The 21,425-nt window shown below is 42.4% G+C and overlaps 1 protein-coding gene across 1 annotated transcript in view; it reads right to left on the bottom strand.

Annotated features, from left to right (window-relative positions):
• Positions 1-473: 473 nt before the first annotated feature.
• The window catches only part of spon1b (spondin 1b), a gene marked incomplete at both ends in the record, with an annotated part of 156,405 nt that continues 135,453 nt past the window's right edge, over positions 474-21,425 (bottom strand). The window contains 7 exons of the mRNA XM_079247060.1: positions 474-622; positions 823-1,083; positions 5,025-5,183; positions 5,272-5,439; positions 7,210-7,380; positions 14,804-14,986; positions 20,793-20,868. Of these exons, the coding sequence (XP_079103186.1) occupies positions 474-622; positions 823-1,083; positions 5,025-5,183; positions 5,272-5,439; positions 7,210-7,380; positions 14,804-14,986; positions 20,793-20,868 (1,167 nt within the window). The remainder of the gene's footprint in view (positions 623-822; positions 1,084-5,024; positions 5,184-5,271; positions 5,440-7,209; positions 7,381-14,803; positions 14,987-20,792; positions 20,869-21,425) is intronic.

Below are 21,425 nucleotides of genomic sequence, written 5' to 3'. Positions count from 1 at the left end.
TGAACATAATCAGTCGCTTTAAAGGAATCATTTGTGCAGAAAGTTGCAGAAAATCTGTTTTTTTTTAAGCAAACAAGACATAAATCTGGGACTGTGAAGGATTTTCCTCAGAAAACATAAAAGAACAAAGGTCAAACTTCATTCACATCTCATCCAGCTTCAGGCAGATGTTTACGCTATTTATTTTCCTCCGATTCCTCAGAAACAGTTCGGTTTGTTTTGGCTTTGCAGGACACAGACGTTACTGTCTAATACTTCCACTGTGGTCTAAAATAAAAAGTCAGCCCTGTTTTCTAATTTTCTACAATGGCTTCACTAAACTGCAAGTCACCTCCTCCTGCTTTGCTCTCCTCTCCTTTCTCTTGTCTAAACTCTCGACATCCTCACATCCCTTCATACAAGTAAACCAGTTGCTGTTGTCACATCTGTTTCGTCCTGCTGCGCCGCTCCTCTCCGTAGCGCCGCAGTGCCCCCTAGCAGGGATGGACGTTGCAGGCACGGATCTCCTTCCGGCTCTGACAGCCCTTTCCCCTGTTCTTGGGCCTCATGACGCGCTGCTGGGTCCCTCCTCCACATGGTTTGGTGCAGTCTGTCCAGCTGCTCCACGGCTGCATCCTGCAGCCTGCAAACGACAACAGAGGCAGAGCTGCATGTTTATCCACAGCTGTACTGACCGGCAGCTGGAACGCAGCTCGGAAACAACATCTCACATTTTCTTGTTTTGTTTTTAGGTTTCCGTGTTGTTGAACTGATTAACGTGTTCTCCATGCTTGTGTGTTTTTGCCTGTTAGCGTGTGATGTGTGCAGCTGCTGATCACCAACCTGGCTGTTCCTCCACTGCTGCATCTCGGCCCTGTTTGCCGCGTCTCCTCCTCTTTCCTCCTCCTCCTCCTCCTCTCTCTTCTCTGGGTTTTGTCCTGCATTTCCTGATCTTGCATTTCTTCCGCTGGATGGTCTCTGGACAAGCGCTGCCTCCAAACTGCGGCTCCAGTTTGACCATACGGGTACGGATGGTGTGTCCTTTACCGCAGGACTTGTTGCACTCGGACCACTCGGACCACTCTGACACCATGCAGTCCACAGCTGGATGAAGAGCAGAGGATGAAGGACAATAACAGAATGAAAAAGAAAAGTTAGAGTTGGGAAAAAACAAACACAAGCAGTAAATTTCATGTCATACAGTTCATTGTCATGGAAGTAAACCTTCTAAACAGGAAAATCATTTAGGATGCATTCACATCATGACAGTCCACTGGACTCGGTCCAACTGGGGACTCAGCTCAGTAGTAGGGGGGTGTATCCAGTATCCAGCTAAACCAGTAGAATAACGTCTCCCCATTCCCACCACAGGTGGCGCTGCACTAGTATTTAACAAAAGAGGACAAGACCCACATGAAGAAGAAAATTCAGTTTCATTTGCTTGCGAGTTAAACATGGAGACAAAACTATGGCTGTTTTAGGTTTTTTATTGTGTCTTATGCAAGTATACTGCAGAAATACTCTGCAACAACAGATGCAGTATGAACACCAGACGAGGCAGAGGACTCCGAACGCCATCGCTATGTGTTTACCCACAATGCAATGCTGGGCCAAATACAGGAAGTGACTTTTTTTGTATTCCGCTTCCTGTATTTGGTCCTCTTGAAATGGACCGAGACCTGCGTTTGTCTTTGATCCGGATCAGAATTGGTTTGGTGCATTCACATTTCCCCAAACGAATCGTACTTTCCGGGCAAACGGACTCAGATTCGAATCAAAAAGCCTGATGTGCATGTGTCCTAAAACAGCGAGCTCACACACTCCGCGCTCATTTCTGCATGATCAGAGCAGGGAAACATGTTTCCTCAGTGAATACATCATTTCACGGACAACACACTCGCACCTTTAATGTAGTCTGAAAACAATCCAACAACTGAACCGAGTGACAGAATCGTGTTTCATGTGAAGAGAAATGGCTGGATTTACATTTTCCTGTGTCCTGTTGCCAAGCCCAGTCCAGCACTACGGGAATGATCAACGGTTGATTCATATTTAACAATTGTTCATTTTTGTTGTTCTTTTGCTCATAGAGTGTAATTATTTATTTATTTATTTATTTATTATATTTTGCAGATTTCATCGTGTGAACCGATCAGCCGATCTTGTTGACATCAGTGTACTTATCCGGGCTTGACTCCTCTTAATGTCAGTGTGGTTTTGAGACATTTTACTCTAGAAACCCACCATTCTGTCAGTTTTATCTCAATCCTGCTTTTTTATTTGGCTGTAGAGGTCCAATCCATATTTACTGGTCTGTTTTCAGAAAATACCAGAAGCGCATCTCTGCTTGGAAGCCTCGGTGTCAAAACGTGTTGAGAAAAAAACTGCAGCTTAACGTGGTGAAATGATTTTTTTTTTTTTTTTATCTGCTGAAGGCCTTAAATGCAAAGCATGGATGTGCATCCACATGCTAAATTAAGCCTAATTACTTTGGATTCATTCAGCAGAAGTTGGTCAGAATAAATGCAGGAATGTGCATTTTCCTGAACACCTCAAGCTTTTCTAATTGTGCTCTCAGGATTTCATCCAAACATTTGATTTGGAGCTATTTGTCCACCGTTCGAGTTTCTGCTCAAAGGCTTTTTTCTTTTCTGTGTCATTTCCTCACCGTATAAGTTTTTACTTCCTTCAACATGACAAATGGCCCCTCATAAAGCAATATCTGAGGAGGAGTGGCGGGGGCATGTTAAATAATTACTGAAATGCTCTGTGGGGACGAAGAATACGTTTCAGTCTGAATCACAAAAATGGGAACAGCTCTGAGTTATGTGATTTATGCCTGGGAAATGTGGCAGCTTCAAGTCCTGGAGGAAGTCACTGACATGGTGATGAAACGTCCTCTGAGTTGGTAGAAAATGATGCATTTAATAGTTTTAATCAACGTTTGTATTAATTCCAACTTGGTTCAGGCAGACTGAAGCTCTGAGAAAGACATGTATGTGATGTTACGTAACCCGTTAAAAGGCGTGGCGCCACCGCTGCGTCATTCATCATGAAAGTTTTTCTCATCTATCTGAGCCTCATTGCAATGCACCATCTTCATTTAGTAACATCTACTAATATTTACACATTTTCACAAATAGTTACGATAAATATAAAAGTATGTAAAAGATTGTTGCGTTCTGGGTTTGTATTTTTCAAGAAGAGGCTCAAAAATTGGATGCAAGGCTGAAACATTTTCTAATGTTTAAACAATTAAATATTTTATTTGTTTGTGACTCAGACACCTTTCTGTTTCTTTAAATGGTGTCTGAATCTCTTACAGAGACTTTTATACACTTTCACTCAAAACTGAATGCAGCATGAAGTGTTTTATAAAGTGCAAATGTAGAAACTAAACACAAAATACAACAAACTCTGGCCTGTCTGTTCTCACTGACATCAACCAGAAGCCAAACTGTCGGGAGGAGTGCTGGAGGTGTGGACCTAAATGCAGAGTAGAGGCCAGGGGTGCAGAGTCAAGCAGGTTTTGTTTTAAGCCACAGGAACACAGAACACAGGGGAGTCAACGCAATGAACCCGCAAAGTAAAAACAACAGGTGAGGGAGTAAAGGTGAAACTAATGAACAGGAACAAGGCTAAACAAGACAAAGAGCAAAACAGGAAACCAAAACACACATCATGACACAAACGGGCTGACAAACTGAGGATATGCTGTTATTTCTTAACTCAAAAATCATCCCAGTAGTTTTAAGGATCTGAAAAATCAAAATACGATTTCCAATATCATTAATTCATATGAAGAAAATCAAGATGATATTCTCGAGTGAAATTTTAAAGTACTTTCCGTTTACTGACATCACCAAGTTTCAGAGCTTATAACTGGAGAACTGCAGGGTCAAAAGTTTGGCTGTCAGACAGCGAATCTTCTGTTCCTGATAAAACTGTGCTGTAAAAAATGACATGTTGGAATGATTTCAGGGACATTATTTTTTTCTGTATTCAAACACTGGGTCCTCCTGGAGTAAAGGACTACAACTGATCATAGAACAGACCAATGATGGGAGATCATGACCACCAAACAGGCATGAAGCTGTGTTAGCTTTATTGCTAGCTGTAGCACCTTTTCCACACATTGTGCTTAAAATAAATGACTTGGCTCGATGGCCGGGAATCTGTCCTTTTCTAACCAGGTCGATGCCGTGGCTAGAGGACATTTATAATCCGGGGTCCAAAGTTTCAGGTCAGTAAAATCATGGAATAAAAAAGCATAAAAGTGAACGAGCTGAAACACCAAAACCAGCAGGTGTGTCACATCTTGTTTATGTAGTAAACAAGAAAAACAACCTTTCAATGTTTTGTATAAGTCATGACAGTGAACAAGAGATTTTTACATCATCAGTCCTCATTTGAGCCACAAACCTGTCATGTTTTTGCCACCCTGATCTCCTGGCGCTCATCATTGGTAACTCGATCCACCTGCTGGCTTCCTAATTGCCTCTGCTACCTCATTCAGTTCACCTGGTTTCCTTTTCTCTCACTGCCTACTTAAGCTCCCTCCAATCCCTCCTTCTCTGCCAGATAATAATCAGACCTATGTCTAGTTTTGTTCCAGCGTTCTACGGATTGTTCCTCAGTTGCCGACCCTCTGCTTCATGCCCCTGGATTACCCTCCTTGCCTTGCCCTCGACGGACACCGTTACCTTTCGGATCTTCTGGTTACCGACCCTGCCTGTCTTTGGATCTCTGAGCCTTGTCGTTGCCTGGACAAGTATTTTGCCATCCTGTTTACCTCCCAGCTGTTGCCTGGTTTCTTCTGCAGACCATTCCCCCGGACTGATCTTCTGTTCATACTCCTCCACCAATAAACTGGTCATTTGTCCAGAACTCCCTGTGTGTGGCTGTATTAAGGATCCTCAGGGTAACTCATTACACAAACCTAAATACGTCATCTGTCATCAAATAGTGTCACATCAGTCAACAATGTGTTTGAAACTAGCGACCAAAGAAAGCCCAGACTGTAGAGGCAGAAATAAAGCACTCACGGCACTCAGGCAGCATGCACTTCTCCGTCTGCTCCAGCTCCTCGCTGCACTCTGCAGGATCCGACTTCAGCATCCTCTGACGGGTTCGGATGCCCCGTCCACACGTCACGCTGCACTCACTCCAGTCCGACCAGGGCGACAGCATGCAGGGGATGGTGTCTGCCGGTACACAGCAGCAGCACACGTTTAGAGTGAAGAGTTTCTGCCATTTGCTTGATCTATCCTGAAAACACTGATGTCAACTCACGGCATTCGGGCATCATGCACTTCTCCACCTCAGCCACCTCCGTTTTACACATGGATCCATCTATCGGAGGCATCTTCACCATGCGCTCACGTCTTCTCATGCCAAGCCCACAGGTGACACTGCAAGGGTCCCACTCCCCCCACTCTGTCACAACGCAGCTACTGGGAGCTGTGGGAAGCACAGGTGGTATAAAATGCACTGAAATTTCATTTTCACTCAATAAACAAAGAGGTTTAACAAATGTGGCCGAAATTAGACATAAAAATGCATGAAAATGTGAAGTTCCTCACGGGCGTAAGCATCAAGTACTGATATGTAAGAAACGGTGGTCTCAGAGGAGGTGGGTTTATTACGAGCTTGGAAGCCTGGCTCAGGCCAGACGATGTTCTGGGATTTTGTAGTCCAGCAAAGGGCATAAACCTGTATGAGTAGGTAGAAAATACTGTCCAGACTCAGATGTTACTCTTTGTTCATACATGTTCATCACGTCCACAGTGCTGGTACCAGGTTCGACTCTTTCTACTCTCAGACCTCCCTTAAAACTTTATCACGTAGACTGAACAAACTGGTGGAAATATTCCTGAAAGGTTTCGCACCGTGTTGACTTGAAAGCATCGCAAGGTTGCTTCATATTTGTCGGCTGCACTTTCATGATGATGGTTATGATTCACTCACTGGATATTTTCTATTTTTCGGACCATTTCTGGAAACTCCACAGATGGTGTTGTGTGAAAATGCTACATTCCAAACAGCCTTACAGTGGAGATAATCCCAACACCACCATGCATCCCTGAAGCAGATCATATAATACAGTGGCTTCCAAACTGGGGGGGCGGAGGCTAAATAAAACTTGGGAGTTTTTACACTGGATGAATTTGTAAAAAGTACTCATAGGAAAGGATGATAACTGTACAAGAGAGGCAACAAGTAATAAAAAAGAGAAAAATCTATGAAAGAAGCATATCTGTCCCTGATTGACAAGTAACAGCAATAATCAGACTGTGGTCTCATTATAAGTGGGTTATAATGAGACCACAGTCTTTTGCATGTATCAAAATATTATCATATAATGAAGGGCAGCAGCCCTGCTTAGGCTGCTGCCCCCGCGACCCGACCCCGGATAAGCGGCAGAAGATGGATGGATGGATGGATGAATGGATGGATAATGAAGTATAAAGCCAAACAAGTTACACCACCACTTGGGTACTTTTCATCCTGAACACAAAGAAAAACCTGCAGGTTACTTCAGAAATAAACTATCCAACTATCATATACAGCAAAGTTGTTTCACTAAAGCAGCGTCGTCTCATAGAAAACTCCACTCACCTAAAGTAGTTTGCAGAGATTCCTGGTTTAAAATGTTTCACACTGAAGCAGAAGAATGGATAATAATACTGACACGGTTTTAATTCTAGTTACTTACAATACAGCTACTAAAACTAAAGACGCATTTCTTCGTATGTTTCTTTGGTTCATGTGACAAGAGGGGGGGGGCTCAACATTATTGTCATCGATGAAAAGGGGCCATGCAGAAAAAGTTTGGAAACCACCAATATATTATGATGTTCTACTGCTAGTATTGACAATAAATGTGATGTAAAATATCATTAAAAGATCATGATATATCATAATTATAGTTAATAGTATACTGTAATCCCTTAACATAGCCTGACCCTTACAGCTTTAAATAAACCTAAATTTCATGAAGCCCACAGATAAATTCTGGCATTTATCTATTTCTGTCATTAACTCTGCAAAATGCAATGAATGTTGTAAAATAACAAACGGTTTATGTTTGAGTGTTATCTAAAACAAGCTTTTAACACAGAGACGTTGCAGCTGATTTAAAATACAACCCATAAATGACTTGTTTTAGCTTTGATTTACTGAAGTTGTTTAACTTTAGTGCACACGCAGCATTAATGAAGACTGACTCACAGCATTCATCGTTGACAACACACTTCTCAGTTTCCTCAGTCTGGAACTGGCAGAGCGAGCCGTCCTCGGGATACTGTTTGACGTATCGCTCTCTCGACCTCATCCCCATCCCACAGGACACACTGCAGGCCGACCAGCTGATCCACTCCGACATCATGCACGCCGACGGCTCTGTTCAGCAGGAAGAGAAACAACGTAAAGGAGCTGCAAGCATCTCCGTGGTCCCAGAAGAGACAGGTGGTCTAACAAAAAACACGTCATTTTCATGTCCCATATTTAATAAAAGAAAAGAAAGACAAAAAGAGAAGCAAATGTGCGAATCGGCGGCATCACTGGTTTGAACTGAAAGAACGGTAACAAGTCAGAACAGCCGGCTTTTTTATTCGTTGTGATTGAAGGGGTTTATACAGAATCAATAAATAGATTTTTAATTATTAGTCATTAAAAATATGAGGACATAATATCCACATGAGGATCCAATTTCATAAAACAGAAGTAGGTCTGGTTACAAAATGTATACACACACCCTGGAACAAACACACACACTGGTTTAAACCATCTGTTTGTCAGTTTATAAGCTTTAATATGTTGGATGTAATTACATCTAGCAGCAGCAACATGCTGGCGTTACATGCCAACGGGAAAGAGGTCAATCTAACATAAAGACAACATTATGATTCACACAATTCTACACTAATAAAACTAAGGATGTTAGTGTCATATTAAGTTTCTGCATTAAATCTCCCTAAATATTCAACTGTAGAAGCCTAACGACCGTCATGACCATTAAAGTGTTTTAATTCACTTTTATGCTGGTGTTTCATGAGGTTTTAGCGTGTTACACATGTGGTTTTCACTGAATTATGCCTCCTGATGCAAATTATTGTTAAAGTGAAACACTGCCTGTGCCATCTATTTTTAACCCTTTCATGCATGCATTAATAAAAAATAATGCAACATTTGTTTAAATACAGTATTTTACCTCACAGGCATATGCAATAATACTTTTTTAATAATATATTATAATATATAGTATAAAATATTCATAAGCTATTATATCATTTTAATTATATGACGTGAATATGTCATAAAATATAGCTGGATTATTTTTTTCCCTATTTATACCAAAGGCAAACCTATGTAAGAACAATGTATGCATTTATGTTTAGTTATATTATATATTCATTTATTCTTCAGTGAGTGGTAATGTATCGGATGACTAACTAACATCCACTGATGTGATTACAAATATACCTTCCTTATTCAAGAATATGCAAGAAAAAAGCATTTAAATGGGTGTGTACTATAGTGGCCACTACGCATGAAAGGGTTAACCTTATAAGGTCATGGTCTACCATTTAGAGGTAAATTTGCAGTAACTTTGATTAATTTCTTTTAAAACATTGTCGAAATAAGCCTCCCTGAGCATTTCTACCAGTTGGTTTATAACACTGCTGCTCCTAATTTCAACCATTTCACCAGTGGTGTAGTGGTCCTTCGAGAAGTGGGTATACTCCAGGTTTTTGCCATTTTTAGAAATAAACAGAGAAAAAGAAGCCCAGAAAAACACTGTTTCAGAAAAAGTGACATATAAAACTGTTTTTTTTTTTTTTTCCTCGAAAAATCCATCTTGCTCCTTGTCACATAATTCCTGCTCTTTGGCCTCAGGACCCCAGCAATACTAAAAGGCAGAGTTGCTACTTTTACCATCTTCATCCAAAACTGTTCCAGTATTGTATCCAGGTCAATTTCCCAAATGAGATCTGTTTTCCCCCCTCCAGCTGTGCTGCAACCCCATCCGGCTTCCACTGGAGATAAAGTATGCTCTCAACACAATGACATCAGGGCGTCAGGCTCATAGACATATATTCATATATCTTCATTATGTCTATGTTCAGGTTAAAGTTAACACAGCTGATGGCTAACTGCAACAGTGTAGCATCAGTAACCTTAGCTGAGCTGCTGGGCCACATAGGTACATGTGTAGGGACGTTTGTAATCATAAAAGAAGTATCACATGGGGTTTAGAAGAAGGTATACTCAATACTGACTGAAAAATAAGTTGGTATACTCTGTATACCTGTGTAGACCCTGGACTACACCACTTCTTTATAACATCTCAATCATTTGTTAAAGAGCATTTATTTTGTTAGTTCTTTCCTTTTTGTAAAGACTACAGTCATTTGACTGTGAACATGATCTTAGTATATGCTTTTTATGACGCTTTGGAGACTTTGTTTCTCATTAAGCTTTCCGTTTGATTGTTGTCACATGAAAACACACAATTGTGCTAAGTTGGGCTCCGGAGGCATTTATCTGACATGTAAAAGAGATATTCATATGTGCAACGAGGGGGAGAAAAACTCAAGCCCACTACATGTGTAGCATCATAAACACATTTGCAGATTCTGTTTGGCCTGGTGTGAACTTTAGGTAACGTGGATTAAACTGCTAACTCAGCTTTGATATGTGGGAGGCCTCACAGCCGGATCAGCAAAGTTTACCGACCCATGATGAACCTAAAGTTCATTCTTTGTTACGCTGGATCTTCTCAGCCTGGCATGGATTTTTATTTTATTCCTCCTCGTGAAACGTTAAAAGAAATTTGGCACAGCTGTTTCCAAACAGCTTGGCTTCACATTGGAAATAAAAAACAACTCAACTATTTCTGGTCAGCGCACACAGAACTGTGTGCCACAGCCTCCCACAGGAACTGACTTATCACCGGTCCAATGCATAAAAACATTTTTAAAAATAAGGAGATAAAAGTTTCAACTGAGAAAGCAAATATTTATATAGAAAGATGACTTTTGCATTTTTGTATTCACTTCTGTGTCTGTCAGTGGGGTGGGTGGACTTGGCCTTCATCCAAAGCAGGGTTAATTGTAAGAATGTGATTAATAGAGCTTATAAACTGCACAGCCATGTGATATTTCCCCCTGCATTGTTCATACTTTTCATCTCATTACATACTGACATGAAATACTATAAAGAAAGAAAGAAAGAAAGAAAGAAAGAAAGAAATGAATAAATAAATAAATGTAAAAGAACAGATGTGTTGAAAATAAGAAATATGAACTACAAATTCTGAGCTTTCATCAAAACTACATATCAATTAACATTTTTATTATTTACAGAGGTAAAGTGTTTATTTCAGAGGTGCATGATCTTTTCATACTTTACATTTGCTGTCTATATTTCATATCATGTGTCTCTATGTGTCTAAATGAAATAACAAGTCCCCAACAAGAGTCATGTGGAAGAGAAATTAATATGTGCAGCAAAGGAAGAACAACCCAGGCCCACTGCAAGTGTAATAAACACAGTTGCAGATTGTTTTTGGCCAGGTGTGACACAGGAGTGTTAACCATTGTTGCGTTTCATTTGGAGTTCTTTGGCTAATTTTTATAATTGTGTCCCGTGACGGACTGGCGATCTGTCCAGGGTGTAGCCTGCCTCTCGCCCAATGATTGCTTGGATAGGATCCAGCTTCCCCGTGACCCTTAATTAGACTAAGTGGTTAAAAAAAAGGGTTAAATTAAAGTATAGATGTAATAATCAAGTAATAATCTATTGACAATGTTTATATTAGCATTTTTTTTTCTGATGAAAATGAGGCAAAGACTAAAAAGTTACTGTCAAGAACCAAAACTCTGACAAAATGTACCACTTTAGACAACTTATAAAATGTGACAAATGTACTCAGGAGAAGCAAGACCCACTGGAAACCTCTGTGAAGCTACTTTCACTTGTGAAAATACAATAAAACTCTGAGCAGGCCATCACGTTAGCTATAATGCTATAATGTTAGCTTTAGGCAAGCATGCTAATGCTAACGTGTGATCATGTGCTATAGGGACGTCTGCAAAGCAGCAAACTTAAAGGTTAGACAGCTGTTATGTTTAAAGATTTTAACAAATATAATAGGTGTTAACACAAAACTACTTTTTTTCTTTTTTAAAAATCCTGTCAGTCAGGTCACAGAAGACATCAAATGAATACAGAGGGCTTCAGACTGCAGCTTAGCTGCACGAAACATGCAGAGGGTACCAAATATCAGGCAAAGAAAAATCCTCATGATTAAAATAATCATACCTTTGACATATTTCAAGTAAAAAAAGTTTTGTAGTGTTCTTTTTCTGCAGTTCACCTATTGTCTGCATCTAAAATCCCAACAAAGGCTCTGCAACAGCTGCTAACACCACAAAGCAGTCGTGCAGCCAGCCGTGGCTCTGACATGACACGTAACATCATGTCTCATTTCAGAGCTACAAATAATGACTTCCAATATTTAAAGGGAACTTTTTAAAAATAAAGCATTATGTTACTCCTGCCGTGACTAAAACTAGACTAGACCACAACTCACATTATTCAGACCACTGAATCATGAATAAAAATAAATTACATTATAGAATAAAGCATACTTTAATATCTACACAACATCACTCTGATGAAATCTCTGTGGCAAAAACACAGACTGTACACTTCCAAAACCCAAAATCAAACCAGGGACATTTAGATCTTCACTCTTCCAGCTGAGCCATTTCGGCTTTAGAAACTATTCTCAGTGTTCATCATCACAGAGGATTCATGACACGACTACATGAACTCATGTCCTTAAGTTTCAAGCGGCTGCACCCACACGTTTAACCTGATAGTTCCACTTAGCTGCTCAGATTTGAGTCTGTTCAGTCAGATCAAAGTCTGAAGAGTCATTTTTAAAGAGCTCTCAAAGAGAAACGGCTTCAACTCCTTCTTTAATAAGGCAAGTTGCCTGAGGGACAGTCCCGGCCACAGCAGGGACCTGAGGGAGCTGATGTAAATACGTATGACCTCGGCTTGTATCAGCTGAAAAGTGAGCCGCCAGCTTCTCAGCCTTAACAAGGCTCCACTCTGCTGGGTGTTTTTTATAACTATTAGCCGGCATGACGCTTCAAGATCTCCTTATTCTCCACTAGAGAGGCATTGTCCAAGCCTAACTGCCTTTTACAAGCGTCTCCTTCCAACACGTCTTCTGAGAGCAGCGCCCTTATGCAGATAGCATATCAAAGGCAAGAAAAGGAAGTCTGTCAAGAGGAAACCATTATGTGAGAGTAGACTTAGCTAATTGGATTTTTTTTCCCTGTAATGATCAATGAAATCTGAGAAAGTTGAAATGGATTTTTCCTTTTACTCACAACACTTGACTCATATTTTCTGACTAAGTGAGAATGGTGTTCCTTACTGGCTGTGGCTTAATAAAGCAGAACTAAGTGAATCATTAATAAAAGATACAGGTATCTCCAGCTCAGATGAGACCTCCAGAGAGCTAAAGGCTTTCTGAGGAATATTAATCACCCTCATAGTCGCTTTCCGTCCTGCACCAGCATGAGCTCTGCAATTATCAATCTCCCACCACACACTAACGGAGCGCTAAATGAAAACAAAGGAGCGGCGCTCAGGAACAAAAAGCTATCTGTGTTGCTGTGTGATAATCGATAAGAGGAGTAGCGAAGTATGCCGGTGTCTGTGAGGAGCTTCTTCAGCCTTGAATAGTTTCACTTGTCTCATGACTGGTAGACATCCTGGGAGTAAAGGAAGCGGAGACAGGAGGGAGGACGACAGATGCTGGCATTTGCTCCAAACTGGCAACTTCACTGGAAATTTGATCAGAACTACTCGGGTTGTGTGTGTGTGTGTGTGTTTGCTGTTGGATTTAGGATTGTTTCTTGTAATAAAAGAGAACAAATTGATTGCAATTAGATGGAAACTTATAAGAGAGACACAAAGAGAAAGGAACTTTAAACCACCAACATGTCTGTCGTTGTTTTCTGTTTTTACGGTGATCTGCGAACCACAGCTTTGTTTGCATCTGAGGCTTCATATCCAGCATCTGAATCTTCATCACACTCCTGAACGTACACAATCCTACATGTACGTTAACAACTTATAATACTGGACGCATGGTGGTTTTATTTCTTTCTGTCAGACAGAAATACAAAGAAATCTAGACTGCAAGAAGCTGCTCAGATTTAAGGGCTAATCCAGATAATCTTTCATGTTTTAGTGAGCTAATTAAGGCATTGGATATTTACTCTATGTAATCTGGGATTTACTCTGTTTTGTAACATGATTCAAGCTTATGAGGTTCAGATTTCTGTGGCCTTCATGGTTTTAAAGCGACACTGTGTTTTACAGCCGGCGCATGGCTGCAGATCCTCTATAATCAAAGAGGTGTTGCCTGCTTTGTTTTGTTTCACCTGTCTGTTCACACGCACTGTAATCCTTCATTACAACAGCCTTAATTGTAATGCGACGGCTGCACTGAGGAATTTCTGGATTCAAATGATTTCACCAGGCGGTGCAATAATAATGACGGAGCGGCTTAGTTGCCTCATTATAGATTCTATTGGATTCCGCCATAATGAACCACCCCGAGTCCCTGAGTTGTGTTTTGTCAGGATGAGATGAATACCTAAACTTTAATCTGCTTATTATTTTAAGGATTCACTGATCAGTTGTAAACAGTAACAACCCGAACTCAAAGAAGATTAAATGTAGGAAAAGCAAGTCTGTGAATGAGTGATGTAGACGAAGCTTTCTGCTCCTACTCTCCAGCAGCACGATGCCCCCCCCCCACTACGCAGGTAGAGAGGCACAACACAGAGTCTTGTTGTTGCAGTAGCTAAACTCCCAGAGCGCAATCTGATCAAGCATTCAGAGGATGCAAGTCACGGAGGCCCCAGACCACATCCCCACAAGACCCAAAGTATCAGCCGTCAGCTCTCCGGTGCCAGACACCCCGGTACGTCCCAGGATGTTTGCCCTCCACGCCCCGACAGGTCCGAGCTGGTTTGGAAACACAGAGGTTCTCCACAACATCAGATGAAATTTGATTTTTTATTGTGATAATAAACTAATGTAGCTTTTTATCTTGAGGAAGATGAGATAAACTAGCACAATCTGAGCATAAAAACTGGGCTTGCTGTTCTACAACTGTAGAAAATGTGAAAATACAATCACTGGTTTATATTTCAAGGTTGCGGTCATGACTGTTAGCTTATTTTATTTCATTTCATAATTTCGGTTTCTTTTACCTCATTTCAAGTTTTCAGCTTAGTTTTGTTTCCATTTTGAGCAGCGGCTGTCTCTTTGTTTCAGCCAGGACCTTGAGATAACCGATGTTGTTTTATCATCAAAAAAACATGTCAGTTTACTCGTCATAATGAAATAAATCTCTTGTAAAATTGATCCTGCAGTATTAAAGACTCCATTTAAGCACAGCGGCTTTGAGCCTGTTTAAGCATAAATTGCAGGCGTCTGATAAAAACAAGGTTTCCATAAGTCTTAATGTTCTTCAGTGAGACAAAGCTTTCCGTTGCGTCCCTGTTAGGAGGGAATTAAAGAGCAGCGACTTTCAGTCTAATGAGAAAAACAAGGACTTATCTGAATCTGTGTTCTGATTCTTTAGCTCTGGTCATTTTACACCCAAATAAATATTATTCATTCACAGTCAAACAGCTGAGAATGTACATTATCTTTAAATTCTTCACGTGTCTTTGTGTGTGTGTGTGTGTGTGTGTGTGTGTGTGTGTGTGTGTGTGTGTGAATTTACCCTCCATGCTGCATCCTGGGCCCATGCAGGGCTGGAAATCCTGTGTGTGCGGACACGGCACACTGAGATCCAGTTGAGCCTTCAGCATCCTTTGCCTCATCCTGCGACCTTTGTCACATGTAGCACTACTACACGCTGACCACGGAGACCAGGCAGAGTAGATGCATGTTTCTGGTGTGTCGTCTGATGGGAGAAGGTGGACATTCAGGGATTTTATTTCATTACAACATAATCTGGGGAATGACTGCAGTGAAGTGGTCAATCCTGATGGTTCAGTTTGCATTTTCCAAACATGTTCCTCTGTTTCACGGAGTTAAGCAGCTCAACTCGTCTTCCAGGTGTAGAGGGAGGGGTGAGAGATTACATAACACAGTGTCTTAAGGAGATTACCGCAGGTAGTGGACCACAAGAGGCCAACTAAGTGACATCCAAGCGAGAATGGAAGCAGCAAAGGGGATTGAGCTTGAGAGAAAGAGATGAGTGTGATTTGTGAATGTCTTGTCCAATTATCAGTGGTTGCAGGGGTACTGACTTCAAATTAAAAATGCTCTCTCAGGGCTTCAGAGAGCCAGAGAAAAGGCGCGGGAGAGTATACTGTCATGCCGCAGGGACAAACCTGAGTGAGCCCAATTCTCTGGGATAACATGTAATGACAGAGGCCAATGAGCGAAGAGAGGAGCTGCAGACACAAAGAGGAAGCCAAGGGGAGAGGTGGTGGCTTGATGTGTAAGTGAAAGTGCCGAAGCTCGAGGCAGACCTGGGGGAACAGCCTAAATGGAAACTTGCCTTTTTAGTGTCATTTTGCACCGAGCAAAGAAAAAAGAAAAAGTGAGGACAGGTTCAGGAACAGAGGGGGGTTGGATGGAGGAGGGAGGGAAGGAAATGGTCTGTGACTGACTGGGAAAGACATTTATTAGGCAGTGGGGGGGTCTTGGGTAAGGATGCAAAACCCTGCAAACTACCTAAAGCTCTACCAGTAAAAACTATGCATGAAGCTCCAGATGCACGGCACAAACACCGTGATGCAGAAGCCTGTCATGGTTGGTTGTTCAAGAGACAGGTGCTGCTGAAAAACCTTCAGCTAAAGCAAATCGCTATGTAGCACCAGTAAACCCAGTTAATGGGCCCGTTGAGTGTTTGCCTGAGACATTTCCCTCAACCAATGTGTAAATGTGTATGAATGTTTGGTGCAGCACTGTTGGTGTGGATTGGCTGCCACTTTCCCATCGATCTGCAGGGCAGTGATGACTACACACGTACAATATGATCACCAAGCATGTATGTGGCCAGAATGAATAATGGATTCCTGTAAACCACTTTGGTGTAGATCAGAAGGAGGAGGAGTTGTCATTCAAACAGAACTTGGAGGATCAATTCCAGGCTTTACGAAACTACATGCATAAATGTCCTTTGGGAAGACTCTGAACCCTGCGTTTTGGGGTATGAGTGTGTGTGAATGGGTCACTGTAGCTGCGTTTCCATTATATCTGGAACTGCAAAAACCTAAATACTGCAATGAAAAAAATATAGATATATAATGGAAACACCTACAATTAGAAAATGCTCTAAAATATCATTAAAGGTTTTTTACCTTCTCATAAAGTGGTTTTTCAGATGTTTTGATATAGAAATATATTGCAAAAGTGTAATGGAAACAACTCTTCCACATTAATGTGTTTTTACTTTTAAATGTAAGGTAGTTTTCATGAGAATCTCTTTAGTATGAAAAGCAGGTGAAGCAGCAGGCGAAGCAGCAGTTGAAGCAGCAGATGAAAAAGCAGATAAAGCAGCAGGTGAAGCAGAATGTGAAGCAGCAGGTGAAGCAGCAGGTGATACAACAGTTGAAGCAGCAGGTGGAGCAGCAGGTGAAGCAGCAGGTGATACAACAGTTGAAGCAGCAGGTGAAGCAGCAGGCGAAGCAGCAGTTGAAGCAGCAGATGAAAAAGCAGATAAAGCAGCAGGTGAAGCAGAATGTGAAGCAGCAGGTGATACAACAGTTGAAGCAGCAGGTGGAGCAGCAGGTGAAGCAGAATGTGAAGCAGCAGGTGATACAACAGTTGAAGCAGCAGGTGGAGCAGCAGGTGAAGCAGCAGGTGAAGCAGCAGGTGATACAACAGTTGAAGCAGCAGGTGGAGCAGCAGGTGAAGCAGCAGGTGAAGCAGGAGGTGAAACAGCAGGTGAAGCAACAGTTGAAGCAGCAGATGAAAAAGCAGGTGAAGCAGAATGTGAAGCAGCAGGTGAAACAGCAGGTGATACAACAGTTGAAGCAGCAGGTGAAGCAGCAGGTGAAACAGCAGGTGATACAACAGTTGAAGCAGCAGGTGAAGCAGCAGGTGAAACAGCAGGTGAAACAGCAGATAAAGCAGCAGGTGAAGCAGCAGGTGAAGCAGCAGGTGAAACAGCAGGTGAAGCAGAATGTGAAGCAGCAGGTGAAACAGCAGGTGATACAACAGTTGAAGCAGCAGGTGAAGCAGCAGGTGAAAGAGCAGGTGATACAACAGTTGAAGCAGTAGGTGAAGCAGCAGGTGAAGCAGCAGATGAAAAAGCAGGTGAAGCAGAATGTGAAGCAGCAGGTGAAACAGCAGGTGATACAACAGTTGAAGCAGCAGGTGAAGCAGCAGGTGATACAACAGTTAAAGCAGCAGGTGAAGCAGCAGGTGATACAACAGCTGAAGCAGCAGTTGAAGCAGCAGTTGAAGCAGCAGATGAAAAAGCAGGTGAAGCAGAATGTGAAGCAGCAGGTGATACAACAGTTGAAGCAGCAGGTGAAGCAGCAGGTGAAACAGCAGGTGATACAACAGTTGAAGCAGTAGGTGAAGCAGCAGGTGAAGCAGCAGGCGAAGCAGCAGTTGAAGCAGCAGATGAAAAAGCAGTTAAAGCAGCAGGTGAAGCAGAATGTGAAGCAGCAGGTGATACAACAGTTGAAGCAGCAGGTGGAGCAGCAGGTGAAGCAGAATGTGAAGCAGCAGGTGATACAACAGTTGAAGCAGCAGGTGGAGCAGCAGGTGAAGCAGCAGGTGAAACAGCAGGTGATACAACAGTTGAAGCAGCAGGTGAAGCAGCAGGTGAAACAGCAGGTGATACAACAGTTGAAGCAACAGGTGAAGCAGCAGGTGAAACAGCAGGTGAAACAGCAGATAAAGCAGCAGGTGATACAACAGTTGAAGCAGCAGTTGAAGCAGCAGATGAAAAGCAGGTGAAGCAGAATGTGAAGCAGCAGGTGAAACAGCAGGTGATACAACAGTTGAAGCAGCAGGTGAAGCAGCAGGTGAAAGAGCAGGTGATACAACAGTTGAAGCAGTAGGTGAAGCAGCAGGTGAAGCAGCAGATGAAAAAGCAGGTGAAGCAGAATGTGAAGCAGCAGGTGAAACAGCAGGTGATACAACAGTTGAAGCAGCAGGTGAAGCAGCAGGTGAAGCAGCAGGTGATACAACAGTTGAAGCAGCAGGTGAAGCAGCAGGCGAAGCAGCAGTTGAAGCAGCAGATGAAAAAGCAGATAAAGCAGCAGGTGAAGCAGAATGTGAAGCAGCAGGTGATACAACAGTTGAAGCAGCAGTTGAAGCAGCAGATGAAAAAGCAGGTGAAGCAGAATGTGAAGCAGCAGGTGAAACAGCAGGTGATACAACAGTTGAAGCAGCAGGTGAAGCAGCAGGTGAAACAGCAGGTGATACAACAGTTGAAGCAGTAGGTGAAGCAGCAGGTGAAGCAGCAGATGAAAAAGCAGGTGAAGCAGAATGTGAAGCAGCAGGTGATACAACAGTTGAAGCAGCAGGTGAAGCAGCAGATGAAAAAGCAGGTGAAGCAGAATGTGAAGCAGCAGGTGAAGCAGCAGGTGATACAACAGTTGAAGCAGCAGGTGAAGCAGCAGGTGAAGCAGCAGGTGATACAACAGTTGAAGCAGCAGGTGAAGCAGCAGGTGAAGCAGCAGGTGATACAACAGTTGAAGCAGCAGTTGAAGCAGCAGATGAAAAAGCAGGTGAAGCAGAATGTGAAGCAGCAGGTGAAGCAGCAGGTGATACAACAGTTGAAGCAGCAGGTGAAGCAGCAGGTGAAACAGCAGGTGATACAACAGTTGAAGCAGTAGGTGAAGCAGCAGGTGAAGCAGCAGATGAAAAAGCAGGTGAAGCAGAATGTGAAGCAGCAGGTGAAACAGCAGGTGATACAACAGTTGAAGCAGCAGGTGAAGCAGCAGGTGAAACAGCAGGTGATACAACAGTTGAAGCAGTAGGTGAAGCAGCAGGTGAAACAGCAGGTGATACAACAGTTGAAGCAGCAGGTGAAGCAGCAGGTGAAACAGCAGGTGATACAACAGTTGAAGCAGTAGGTGAAGCAGCAGGTGAAGCAGCAGATGAAAAAGCAGGTGAAGCAGAATGTGAAGCAGCAGGTGAAACAGCAGGTGATACAACAGTTGAAGCAGCAGGTGAAGCAGCAGGTGAAGCAGCAGATGAAAAAGCAGGTGAAGCAGAATGTGAAGCAGCAGGTGAAGCAGCAGGTGATACAACAGTTGAAGCAGCAGGTGAAACAGCAGGTGATACAACAGTTGAAGCAGCAGGTGAAGCAGCAGGTGAAACAGCAGGTGATACAACAGTTGAAGCAGCAGGTGAAGCAGCAGGTGAAACAGCAGGTGAAGCAGAATGTGAAGCAGCAGGTGAAACAGCAGGTGATACAACAGTTGAAGCAGCAGGTGAAGCAGCAGGTGAAACAGCAGGTGAAGCAGAATGTGAAGCAGCAGGTGAAGCAGCAGGTGAAACAGCAGGTGAAGCAGAATGTGAAGCAGCAGGTGAAACAGCAGGTGAAGCAGCAGGTGAAACAGCAGGTGAAGCAGCAGGTGAAACAGCAGGTGAAGCAGAATGTGAAGCAGCAGGTGAAACAGCAGGTGATACAACAGTTGAAGCAGCAGGTGAAGCAGGAGGTGAAACAGCAGGTGAAGCAGGAGGTGAAGCAGAATGTGAAGCAGCAGGTGAAGCAGCAGATGATTCAGCAGGTAAGCAGTGAGCTATCCGTGTTGGGCTATGATGCACTCCATATCACTTTCTCTGGTTCACTTGATGGTCCGTTTGCTTTCACACCGCAAGCAAATCCCAAAGTGAGCCAAGACTCCTGGTTTTCAACCAGAACCAAGTTTGCTTCTGCGGTCCACACCAGTATGTGAATGAGCATTCACACTGGTCTAAACCAACCATACTATCTAATGAAGTGGACCAGGTTTTATTTACAGCAAACCAAATAGCAGCAGTGTGGATGCACCTTTAAACTCACCCAGCTGAAGCAGAGACTCGTTCCCAACCCAGAGGGAACGCTTCACGTTTCGCTACAGACTACCACAGTGTATACCACAGATCTTGGTCTGAAGAAGCCCAAAGAGCCACATTACCTGCAAAATGCAGGAATGCAACCGTGACAACCCCAAATCTGAATCTGTTCTGTCCTGAACTGTGTCTTGGCATCCTGTCCATGAACCACAAACAGGTCCAAAAAGCGCTGTAGACAAGTCCAACATAATGCTGACACAGCTCATGCTTCATAATTGAAAAAAAAAAAAACTCAAACCCAAATATGTATTTGATCACTTTAAAAACAAGTCAGTGTTAGAAGATTTGAGCTGCATCCCAAAATAACATGTAAATGAGATTAAATTGGACTCAAGACGCAGTTGTACTTCTCCGTAACAGCAGGACGCTTGCATTCATAAAGCTGGGAGGAGGTAAAGCCTTGCCAGATGTGTAGTCTGACCTCTAACCTGCGTTTTTAGATGAAGCTAGCTGCATCTGTGATTAGCTGTGTGTGTTTTTGATCATAATAAGTCCCAACAGCATCATCTGTAATCCACAAGTCCAGGTAATTAAGGTCAATATTTTGTAAACACGGAGTAATCCGAAGAGGCAGAAAAGTTCTCAGAACATGAAGTTATGTAATATCGTTAATGACTGTTTCATGTTTGGGGCTCTCGGTCAAATGCAGTAATTACAGGATGTGTTTGTTACTGTACCTTCTTGCTTCTCCTCCTGTCCAATATCAGCTACGATGTCGTCAATGGTGTCTGGCACCACGTTACACTGCTCTCCCTGCACACATGATGAAAGCGGATGTCACACAGAAGAAAGTTGTCCAAAACCTTGGGATAAAACAGCCCTAGACACCTATCATCCTATCACAACGTATCGGCACAGTTTAACCTAAATGCCTTGTTTTAGCAGTCCATCAAAACCATTTGTTTTCGTCTCTGTGCAGCATGCACACGTTACTGTCTTCAGACAAGCGTTTCTTCCTGCTCCTTGCTACGCTGAGCTGTGTATAAAACCTCGTTTCCTTGTGATTTGGCTGTTTTCACCTCAGGCTACCCTTTAGGGTTTTTTTTTCTTTTCTAAAGAGCACAGCTTGGTATGAATGTAAAAAGATATTCTTGGAATGAATCTTGGGTTTCCAGGAAACTCCAGCGACATTTACAAACACTACCAAAAGAGAAGAAGAATATGTTTAAAGTGGAACATGTTAGTATCAAATTCATTCATACATTTATTTATATTGTAGCTACTTTATGTCTAAGTTAAATTGCATTATAACAAAATATTTTAGCATAAAAGCATGTCATTTTTAAAGTGGAACTATTATGTGCATTTCA

This window comes from Telmatherina bonti (genome assembly GCF_933228915.1).
Source record: "Telmatherina bonti genome assembly, chromosome: 2".
NCBI lineage: Eukaryota > Metazoa > Chordata > Actinopteri > Atheriniformes > Telmatherinidae > Telmatherina > Telmatherina bonti.
Note: the sequence above shows the minus strand (reverse complement) of the source record. Positions and strands in the feature narration are given on the sequence as shown.